This window comes from Macrobrachium rosenbergii, chromosome 13 (assembly GCF_040412425.1).
Source record: "Macrobrachium rosenbergii isolate ZJJX-2024 chromosome 13, ASM4041242v1, whole genome shotgun sequence".
In the NCBI taxonomy this organism is placed as follows: domain Eukaryota; kingdom Metazoa; phylum Arthropoda; class Malacostraca; order Decapoda; family Palaemonidae; genus Macrobrachium; species Macrobrachium rosenbergii.
Window position 1 is genome coordinate 45,589,429 of NC_089753.1, and position 12,327 is coordinate 45,601,755.

At 35.6% G+C, this 12,327-nt stretch overlaps 2 protein-coding genes across 2 annotated transcripts in view; both read left to right on the plus strand.

Moving 5' to 3' along the window:
• Positions 1–6,661, plus strand: part of LOC136845264 (uncharacterized) — an 18,384-nt gene extending 11,723 nt beyond the window's left edge. Inside the window, exons 5-6 of the mRNA XM_067115407.1 lie at positions 1–488; positions 6,105–6,661. The exon at positions 1–488 is cut by the window's left edge and continues 670 nt beyond it. Coding sequence (XP_066971508.1) covers positions 1–488; positions 6,105–6,313 — 697 coding nt within the window. The 3' untranslated portion in view covers positions 6,314–6,661. The remainder of the gene's footprint in view (positions 489–6,104) is intronic.
• Positions 6,540–12,327, plus strand: part of LOC136844781 (sericin 1-like) — a 10,639-nt gene continuing 4,851 nt past the window's right edge. The window contains exons 1-3 of the mRNA XM_067114018.1: positions 6,540–6,603; positions 8,465–10,423; positions 10,923–10,976. Coding sequence (XP_066970119.1) covers positions 6,540–6,603; positions 8,465–10,423; positions 10,923–10,976 — 2,077 coding nt within the window. The remainder of the gene's footprint in view (positions 6,604–8,464; positions 10,424–10,922; positions 10,977–12,327) is intronic.

Consider the following 12,327-nt stretch of genomic DNA (forward strand, 5'->3'; position numbering starts at 1 on the left):
CGAACTAGAAACTGTAAGAAATAAATTAAATTCCCTCTTAAGGAACTTATATAATCTATACAATGGAATCCAAAATGCGCTAAATGCAGCAGTAACTAGAAAACGCAGACAAACCAGAGATTTGGCTACAGATATAAGTACATTTATTGCAGATACACTGGCTCTTCTGGAAAATATTACAAATTTTGTAGATCAAAGAGATACGACAAACATTGACTCCTCAACTAATGAAACTGAAACACTTGTGATAACAGTGATTACAATCAAAGTTTCTATTAAATCTAACCCCAGTAATTTGACTAGTGTCCAGAAAACCAAACTGAAGGATCTCCAGACCTCAATTGAAAAAGAAGAAGAAAATATCGAAGACGAAATAAGTAGTATTGATGAAGAGATTGCTACATTGAATAAAGAGGCTTTACAAGAAGGTGGAACCACACTTCATGTAACGACTATTGCAAAAGAAAAAGTAACACAAGCATCAGTCCGTAAGTAGACTTTATGATAGCTGGAAAAAAATCTGGCTTGTATTTCAAATTTTTGGATAAGACATATTTTCCCGGTATTAGGACGAATAAGCTTGGTCAAATCTGTCAAGTGCAAACTATCATGTAAACATGGGTTTGAAAATTATTTTTGACTGGGGTGCCTGTATAGTTAACATAAATGACACTAAATTTCTGATTAAGTTTTCTGTTAATTCTTAACACAAGATGCATATGAATATCACTATTAGCGCAATTCAGTCACAATTTCTTTTTTCATGAACATGGTTTGTGCGTTTGGTCTGGCACATGTAAGCAAAGTTATGATACCTAACCCTCTACCATTCCTTTGCTGAGAAGCTGTCTACAACTGATGTAGAACTTAATAAGAGTCATCATTCTTACTCACCTCGAGAAGAAATACCATTACTGGAGAGTATCATCATTAAGTATTCTTTTTCCCCAGGAACGTATACTAATAGTTCACATTTTTTCAAATATCAATTATGTCTCATCTCAAATATACTCTTATATTCCAGAAACAGTCTACAACAAGCTAAACTCGCTACATGCAAACCCAGCTACTCCTTTAACCTTACCCAACTATTACAAAAGTGGCAATGCTGGAGATACTTCTTAACCAAACCAAACTAAGGACTAACGTCCAACTTGGACAGGGGAGCTTCACCTCCTCAGGACCCCCATTATTTATACATTAAAAAAGGGGCATATTCATATTAGTAGCTGGCCAAGTATTTGTTTAAACTATAGTGTAAGCCTGTTTTATGTCGTTTTCTTAGTATTATTCCTCTTGATACATGATTTACCCAAGATCAAGAAAAGACTTGTCTTAAAATTTTACACTCACAAGAATGTGAATGCCTTGGTTCATATTGTGTCATTTATCTTTACTGGGGAAGTGTGTCCATGAGATGTTGCCACAATAGCGATGAAACTCCCTTTGTTTTTACAATCACGATTACTCTTCTGTAGAACTTTCTCCTTACTTTCTTAAGATTATTTTCGTTAATAAGTGTTCCTCAAGTGATTTTTCCGAATCAGGATTAATATGTGCCTTGAAAATTTCCAGCAAGTAGAGTTGGAAGTAATAGCTGCATTCAGCTTATATAGTTTTTTCTATCCTTCGATGTTTACTTTTTCTGTTACTGCATTCCACCAGTACCCCACCTATGTTCATCATTCTTACATTAACTGAGAGGTGAAAGTTCCCCAACTGGGAGTCTTTTACCGGAAAATATTACAATCAAGTTACAGTGTAACCTCAAAGAGTCTTAATCCGGTACTGAAATGCGGTACGGGACGTCCTTACAGTTATTGCCATGCAGAAAAGTCGTTTTGCATGCTTTTAAGCCACGTTCCACTCAGGCTGTATTGGGCATAGTCTCGATGAAAGATGAGAGTAGATCCGTCTATGAGTCTTACTCATCGTGATGGTCAGTAGTGGGCAGGATGTTTACCACGTGCTGATTGGCAGGGGAAAAAATCGTGCATTTTGATTGGCTGGTGAGATCTCCTGGTAAACAAAATTTTAGCTCTCATTGTTCTGCTGCTGTAGCCTTGATTAGCAGCAGGTATGATGCGCTGACTCATCAGTTTAGCATTTCCCGGTGAATATTTTGATTGGTCAATAAGGCGCTCTCAGTTTCTCAGCCATGCTGGCGTTGTTCAAGCCCAGGAATACCATCTCTCAGTGTTAGTGTTGTTGTCTGATGCAGGTCTAGCTAAGTCCTGGATGATAATTGTCTGGTGTTGGTGGCCAGGAGAAACTTTTCCTGTGTTGTATTCAGGGAGGGCTTCTCCTGCTGGATTAAGAGCGCCTATTGCAGCTGCAGGTGCAAGGGTTCCGGGGGCCTTTCCAATTATTTCCGTATTCCCCACTACTGCATTCCTTGCAATGTTAATGAGGTGCATCTCTCGCACGTTGTTTCTTATAGCTCCTTCTTGAGAGTGACGAGATCCTCTAAGACCGTTTCATGGTGGCCATACTCCTACTTTTATCCCTTACATTATTACATTACTTAAATTATTCTTATAAACTTTTTGCAGGGTCATAATCCTATTTAGTATTAAACTTAGACATTAAACCAAATAAATCTATTTAGATAGCCAAAAAATACAAACCATTTTTTACCTAAACCCATTCCAACCATAATTCACAAGTGATTAATGTAAATGGCACCACCATCCATAATTTCCAAGAACTGTACCTTCAACTAGTGTCTTTAAAACGCAGAGCCTTTATATAACAAAATCATATATAATTGCCAGGTACGTTGGTAAACCAACACGTAAGAAATATAGCTTTACTTTGTAACATGGGAGCAATTTTCCATGGTCTGTCTGGTTGTTAATTTATTCTTCATATCATATCAGCATCAGGTAGTTCAACATCCACAGTGGTACAACACCATCAAGTGGCGTATCAGCCTCAAGTGGTATATTAGCATCTAGTGGATACATCAGTATCAAGTGGCGCATCTACAGAATCATCAGTGGATGCAACTTCGACTCCAGCAGCCGGTAAATTCTCTACAACTTGTAAACTGGGTGCAAATAAGCTTATTACTACGCTCTCAACATCTAAATGCTTTATACAGCATTTCCCTTATACGTTATACTTCAGTTATTCTCGAGACCATATCTAATTTCTTTCTCAAGTTCCTTAGCAATGATATATGTACACGTTATTTTCTAGACGGTATGTAAATTCATTTTTGAATCCTCGAAGTCTCCTACTCCTATGGCTGGTAATTCTATTTGCCAGTTACACATGCCTTTCTACAAGTTTCAAATATCACCTTCAAAATGCTTTCAGTGGCACTTTCCTTACAGTAAGTACGTACTGCTTTTGACTGTTTCATTTTCCTCTTGTCGTCAATCTAATTATTATTATTTTTCCACAAGTGAAAATCCTTTCCTTTTCATTCTTCTGTTAAGTCTTTCTTTTCTGAACCTTTCACCTTTGAAATGCTATGTACAGAATGTTACAAAGCCCTTTAAACATCTTTATTTTATTACTTCCAAATATTATTGGCCTTAATTTCGTTACAAAGCAATTTCTACATTGCTATATGCTAATAATCTTGAGATCAGTCTTTCAGTCTGCAGTTCGTGCAAGTAACAGGTTTTCGTTCCTTTCTTTACTAAAGCCTTTGGTTTCAAACCTATTCATCGGTTATTTCTTTCTTATCCCAGGGGAGCGGCTTATCTATACCGCAGATTACTTTTAAAGAGCTCCAAGTCTCATACTGCTTTGTCTACGCCTTGGTAAATGTCATTCAGATATCACTATTTTTTGAGCTCCTTAGCAAAAGAAGTAGCGCTACTTGGAGAAATTTCTACCTTCATTTCCAAAACCTTTCACACAATTTAACTGTTTTCATTATTATTGGAAAACTGTCATCAAGATTATTAAATTTAGTTAAACGAGATGCATTATGACTACCAGTAACTCTGTTTGAAAATCAGTTTCAAAGCCTATATCATCAAAATATTTTTAATGTACTTTCATATCATTATATATTATTTATAAATTTATTTGTAATCTGAACAGATTCCTATAAAAACGTCATTACCAATATACATCAGTATCTGAACGGCATCACTCCTGTCATTTCAGCAACTGAACTGATACTTCTGACGAGAGTTGAACACCATAAATTTTCAAGAACCTCAAAGACCAATTCATCCAAATGTATTTTCTCGATCAACCTTTCTTTGAGTTTATACAGGAATTTCATGGATCTCCTATATCTACAAATGAAGTATTTGTTTTCTACATTTACCTGCATTATACAACATTTTCCATACAGCACATCTTTTATTATTTTCAAGCGTTTTAAAGCCATTTTGCTTTACCTTTCCTTTGGAACACAGCAATTCAACATCATTCTATTTCTCTCTTGAGTTCCTAGTATCAAACTGCTTATCTACTAACTGCTATTTAGCATTTACATATTTCTTCTCCGTCGTATCCTTTAAGCTCTGGATCTCAAACAGCTTCTTCTTCTGACAATTTTATAATGCAAGTAAATACATATATTTGGCATTTGCTAAGGCATTTCCTCCAAGGCAATGACATATTACATTTTACTTCCTCCTTATACCATTCGGCATCAGTCAGGTTACCTGGTATCTGTTACACACAAAAATCGATATTTTTCAATCTTATAATAGCTTTTGGTTTTTACCTCCAATACTGTTTATGAAGGATGTGTTACAAACCCATTCAATTACTAATATTTTTCTTAACTCAGCAATTCCTACATAATAATTCTTTTCTTTGCTCTTTGGCCTGTGTTTGATCCTCCGGCATGGGAACTAGTTTTTCGCTTTAAAACTAGTATCATTCCTAAGGTAAAAGTTTGTCTTTGAACTGCCATATGTATCATTTAATATTCGCTAAATTTTCTAGCACCTCAGCCTCGAGGAACTATTTTCCATTCATTCAAAACTAGTCACAGATATACCCAGAAAATTATTTTTCAATGTCCTATAGGTCAAAAGGATTTACATGGCACTCTTTTCCCAAGGAAAAAAATTACTCTCTTTGCTGACGCTTATGTCATCAGTCTCCTTAGACAGCACTCACTGCGTAGCAACTGTCGTTGCCTTATCATTCTGCTTTTCTACTTAAGTGCCTCGTTTGACACACACTACAGTTACAACACTAAAATCGTCAAAATGTAGGAAAAGTAGAGTTGCCGGGACTATCAACATGCTACAGTTTCCATGCATCATAACCAATGATGAGGTCCTTATAAATGCAGCTTAATCATGTGCATATATATATATATATATATATATATATATATATATATATATATATATATATATATATATATGTGTGTGTGTGTGTGTGTGTGTATGTATATATACTGTAATATATACAATTCAACAAACCAGTAATTGTTTTGTTAAATCAAACTGCATGCATGCTTTCACTGTCACAATACAACGGGAAATTTCCCTTCCCTCTTGCTGATTACATAGTATTCACACAAATATCTATCATATTTATCTGTCCACGTTTATAGGTGTGTATGTGTATGTATAAGTGTATGTATGATATATATATATATACATGCATATATACATATATGCATGTATATTTACGTATTATATCTGTTCATTTTTCACATATAGACATATGTTATTAAAGTCTGACCACTAGTGCTACGCAGCAGGAGTGAAAGCAGACTTTTTACAGCACCTGTTAAAACTGTGCTTACAGAAAGACTGTGATCAGCAAGACTAATACATTGTCACGAACATGAAAATGTTTCTGAAATTTAATTACTTGATATTCATAGATTCGCAATGCAAAGCATGAACTTGATATATCTATACGAACATATTATTTCCAACGTTCTAACACTTCTCACCAATCTGTCGGAATGGTGGAACTAATATTATTTCAAATATTGACTTAATTATTCCTTCCTTGCCCTTTAAGGAACGAACCGCAAAAGCAGACCTGTTCTGTGCACTCATAAAAATGTCTTGATAACATGATACGCATTATAACTGCATTCATTCAGATGGGAGTAATTTCCTTAAAGCTGCTTAGTCATTAATCCACTCTTTATGTCGCTTCAGAATCTAGTTCATCATCTGGCTCTAAAACTTCAGCATCTGAAGGCGAATCAACATCAAGTGGTGCATCAATTTCAAGTGGGGCTTCAACATCAAGTGGTGCATCAATTTCAAGTGGGACTTCAACATCAAGTGGTGCATCAGCATCAGCATCAAGAACTGGTATATTATCAAAAGCTTATGGGCATATGCCCATACTTATATATCTCTAACTCTCATCAAATTAGAAAGCTTGAATTGCTCAATCTACCACTGCTTTCCGTTGCTATGCATTTTTTCTTCTAAATCATTTCCTAAACCTTTTGATCTCTGGTTAATGTTGAATCTAGCATATGATGGTTACATAAGATATTTTTTTTTGTTTTATTTCAATTATTTCAGGTGTTTCCTGCCTTCTTTGGCACAGAATTTTTTTTATCTTGAAATGTAGTTTAAAGGATGCTTTTTGTAACGCTTAAGCTTCTTTGTCTTGAAGGCAACACTCCGAGCTTGCTACTTGACGGTAAAATTTAACTTTTCAATTATTTTATGAAACATGAAATCTTTCAGCTTCAGTAAGTGCGTGTAAATGGCTTTTTTTCCATTCATCTATAAATCTATGAACGTCAAACTCATGATCATTTACACACATGTTCCAGTAACTGAGGATTGCCTTTAATCACAAGCTAAAATTCTTGCCGAACCTGTAAACTACCTAACTTCATATGATATAATTTTTGGCAAATTGTTTTAAAAATTAGCAGATGGCATTGATTACATACTAGTCAGTTACCATGACTTTCAAATATTCATTCAAATTCTTGTTTTGCTTAACCTAGCATTAGAGAACTATTTGTACTCGATCAGTATTTGTGACTGGTTTCTTATTCTTTTAAAACTCATTTCCTAGGGTACTAATTTTATTACATTTACTGACATTTGGTCATGAAGAAGTTAGTCATTACGTTTAATTCTCTTGAATACTAGTTGATAATATCATCAAGGCCATGTCTGATCTTTCAACTGATTCATAGGTCCATTGTCTTTTGACATTAAGATACCGTTGCAATTAATTCCTCAGCACTGAACATGAATACTATTTCGTCTGGCCCTTTTTAAATATCCAGAAATGCCTTTCCATCAATATCTTTTTAATGATCTTTCTAGAACTGCTCCTTGCCCCTTTTATATGTTTTAGCTATTTCGGAAAATATTTCGACTAGTATTATTTCAGTCTCAAAATATTGCAAATTTCAATAACGCATACAGCACTGCCATTTTATGTGAATTCTATTTGCAGTAAAAACTCTTCGCCTCAAACGGTTGTATCTTTGATGTTTCATTTCACTTTAATGTTAGTTTTCACTTTTCTCCTCTTTCTAACTTTGGACTAGCTTCATTTGAAGTTAAATTATTGTGTTTTCCATTATGGAAAAATTAACTTGGCGTTTAGTACTTCAAAATTAATGTAATATTTTTATTGTATCCTACAGCTTTAAATTCTAAAGTATTTTTGTCTGTCTCCTTTCTATTAACGGTTACTCTCCAGTTGCTTTCAGAAGCCTTTATAATTAACGTTCTCTATGAAACAAAGTTTCACATACTAATCACCTAATACATTCCTAATTTGTTAATTTGTTCTTGAACTTTCTAACTTCTAGTATTTACTGAAGGATGTTAACATTTTCCTAAATATAATAACGTTAAATATTTCCGCACATTTTCACTTCATTATCAAAGGCTCCATGAGGTGATCTTCATTATGAATTCGTGCCTGAAAGATTTCGACGCTTTGTTATAAAACAACCCTAACTTTCCTACACAGCTAGAGTTTGCTGATTCAGTAAAATTCTCGTTAGCTTATTTGTGTACTGACAGCTAACCGTTATTGCCTTTTTATCTAAAAAGAAGAATTCTTACATTTGAATTTTTCCCTTTCTGAAATATTTTACATCTAAATTTGCCTATCAACTAATATTGTATAGATCTACGTGCATAAAAACAAAACAGCCTTTAATGATGTTGTATTTTTGTACTCTAGTCTTGGATAGATTTCACATCTTATGCCGTTTTTTTTATATCTCCTATGAATGTAATCCTAGTTTCAATTTTTACTGTTGTCACTAATTCCTTGTCATTTCAGCAATATTTTGTTTTGATCCATCTTTATACATGATATATATCTATGCATCTGATATTGAACATTTCCAGAGACATCTCGTAGCATTCGCATTCTACGCATACATTGCATTTTCTGAAATATTTCTCATATAAATCAATTCCAAAATAAACGTAAAATCATAATAAAATAAACGAGTAACATTTACTGCAAAAGAAAACCGGGAGAAGTTAAATAATCATATGAATTACACTTATAACAACAGGTTCAGCAGCAGCAGGTACATCCACAATAGCAGGATCTTCTACAAACGGAGATTCAGCCACAACAACAACTACAGAAAGTGGCACTACCGAAGATCCTTTACCTGCAATCTACAGAAAATTAGCAGAACGAAAGACAGTTTATGAATCCCTAAATAAAGTATCAACAGGTCTTGATACTCTGAACACAAAAGTAAGTAATTTGAAAAATGCAGGAAGTAGGAGGCATCGAAGAGAAGCACAGTCAGCAACGTCATCAGAATCTACCACTCCTACTGGAGGACCAACAGATGGGTTTACTTCAAGTCCAGCTGGAGGATCTACCACCACTACTGGAGGATCAACAGACGGGTTTACTCCAAGTCCAGCTGGAGGATCTACCACTCCTACTGGAGGAAAAACAGACGGATTTACTTCAAGTCCAGCTGGAGGATCTACCACTCCTACTGGAGGATCAACAGACGGGTTTACTTCAAGTCCAGCTGGAGGATCTAACACTCCTACTGGAGGATCAACAAACGGGTTTACTTCAAGTCCAGCTGGAGGATCTAACACTCCTACTGGAGGATCAACAAACGGGTTTACTTCAAGTCCAGCTGGAGGATCTAACACTCCTACTGGAGGATCAACAGATGGGTTTACTTCAAGTCCAGCTGGAGGATCTAACACTCCTACTGGAGGGTCAACAAATGGATTTACTTCAAGTCCAGCTGGAGGATCTACCACTCCTACTGGAGGATCAACAAACGGGTTTACTTCAAGTCCAGCTGGAGGATCTAACACTCCTACTGGAGGAAAAACAGACGGGTTTACTTCAAGTCCAGCTGGGGGATCTGCCACTCCTACTGGAGGATCAACAAACAGGTTTACTTCAAGTCCAGCTGGAGGATCTACCACTCCTACTGGAGGATCAACAAACGGGTTTACTTCAAGTCCAGCTGGAGGATCTAACACTCCTACTGGAGGATCAACAGACGGGTTTACTTCAAGTCCAGCTGAAGGATCAACCTCTCTTACTGGAGGATCAACAGCAACTCCAGCTGGAAGATCAATGACAGCACCTGCTGGACTATCAACAACTCCTACTGGAAGATCAACTCCTACCGGCAGACCTAGTACAAACTCTACTGGGGGATCAACCATTCCTACCGGGGGATCAACCATTCCTACGGGGGGATCAACCATTCCTACCGGGGGATCAACCATTCCTACTGGGGGATCAACTATTCCTACTGGAGGATCAACTACAATTCCAACTGGAAGATCAACTACAGCGCCTACTGGAGGATCATCAATAACACCCCCTAGAGGATCAATAACAACTCCTCCTGCAAGATCAACCATAACTTCAGCACTTGGATCAACTGAAACTCCCGCTGGCAGATCTACTGCAACCTCTGCTGGAGGATCAACTTCAGCTCTTTCTGGAAAACCACCAGCTACTTCTGCTGGAGGATCAGCAACATCATTATCATCTGCAGCAACTGTCAGTTCTGGTTCTTCAAATGCACAACAGTCAGCTTCATCTGGTGCTGCCATTGAAAACACTGACTCGAATGCAAGAACTACAACAATCACTATTACGACTGTAGATCCTGAAGCCCAATACATTTCATATTTACTTAGTGATTTGAAAACCCTACTGAACAATGTGAAAAATGCCACAGCTGTTGCTACCACTCTAAATTCGTTCATAAGCACCATGGCTACCCTTGCCACAAAGTTAGATACAGCAAAAACATACGTTGAAGCTGACAGCAGTCTCTTAACAGGCAGTGTTTTGTCTTCACTGAATTCAATGTCTGATCTAATAAAGGACGCTAATACAAGTGTCAATACTTTGAAAACTGAAGTTCAGGCAGAGATAGATACCTGGAATGCTAAGGCTACAAAGTATGGTGGTACCACGCTGAAAGTAGATGATGTCACCTTTGATTCTGCCACAACTGTTGTAGCTAAGCGTAAGTTGATGTGAATCTATATAAATAAGTAAGACAATGTTTTCTGAACTACTTACTATATCCTCAAGGCAATAAATATATGAGAAACATTAGAAACACATTAGATTTCCAAATAAAAGCACTACATTACCCAGTGTCATCGAAACCTAAAACTTAATTAATTCATTATACAACTGTTAGATAGCAAGGATTGAAATTTAGTTCTCATCTGTCATATAAAAAATCCTTATAATTAAATCCAGTATCACTTTTATCCAGTAGATAAAGTAAAGACCCCCTTGGTGTTAATTACAGCAATGCTACTGTGTTGTATATATAACATGAACTAAAATGACAAATTCAAAGGCCAAAATCATTCATTGTGTGCTCCTTTACTCATTCTCTTGAACCAGAGTTCTTTTAACATGCAAATTTTAATTTCACTTTGATAAACCTTTAAAAACTCCCATAAAATATGATGAATACTGAATTTCACCTACACAAATTATCTTTTCCTCAGAATCCTCGGCAGCAAAAACAGCAGCACCAACAGTGTCCCAAACATCCACCAAAGGTAGGAATTCATTTTCTTGTGTGTATTTTTATTCCTGGCATTACTCAGTTCCCCCCCCCAAAAAACTGACAATGGTCAAGCTAAGTACAGTTATGACATCTTTCCTGTGTTTCATTTTTCTTGGTACATCGGCATACATACATCACGTGTCCTTTTATTTTAAGCATGCATATTATATATATATATATATATATATATATATATATATATATATATATATATATATATATATATACAATAAATGAATTTTGACCACTGACCCATACAATTCTTGATGGCTCAATGGTCAGGTGTCACTGTACATCGTTGTTTCTAAAACCAGACAGCGGTTCGAATCCTATGGTGATGAAGCACTTTCCAACTATAATTCCCCTTGAGTGTAAGTTATTCCCGAGGTATAATAAATTAGATATTAAACGATATCAGTGGCTTAATATTTTGGGATATGAGAAATGTCATGTATGTGACAATATATATATATATATATATATATGTGACAATATATATATATATATATATATATATATAAAATATATATATATATATATATATATATATATAAAATCATCAATGAAGGGCAGAGGACACACAGATATACAAGCTGACTTTATTCCAACGTTTCGTAATTATCGGATTAATTACATCATCAGGGCTGTTAAAATAAGAAATAAAATTCTTTGTAAAATCGTAAAAGCTAAAAATAAAGGCTAAAAATTATTCATACAAAATTTTCACAAATGTACACAAACATTAAAATTAGAGAACAAAAGTTTTAAAAATCATTACATTAAAATGAAGGTAACGTAATATACTGTAAACTAAAATTGAAAACTATCTGTGAAAGGGGTTACAGAACAAAAGATTAAGGACCGACCTAGAGGAGTGACAGCTTTAAACTAAACATAAACATAAATAGAAAGAACACAAGTCAGGATAAATATAGAGGAGAGGAGGACGTGTGAGTGTTTAACGACGGAACAAGTTGTTTGATGAAAAGTGATTCCAGGATAACAAGGTCTTGAGGGTTGGTGGTATGGCCTAAAATGTAGAAGTCTTTATTATCAATGTGTGTTTTACAAATTTTTGAGTGATTTCTGATGTTGGAATGTTCTGGGTTTGAAATTCTGCTACCTGTACGGAAGCTTACGCCACGATGAGAATCGATACGCACCTTAAGGAGTCTACTGGTGGATCCCACATAGGTCCCTGTTTGACATTCAGGGCAAGTATATTTGTAAATGATACCAGATGACATATAAGGTGATAACCGATCTTTGGTTTTAAAGAGTGAACCAATGGTGAAAGGGTTCTTAGGGATTAAAGTGACATCAATGGCATAAAAATGATCCTG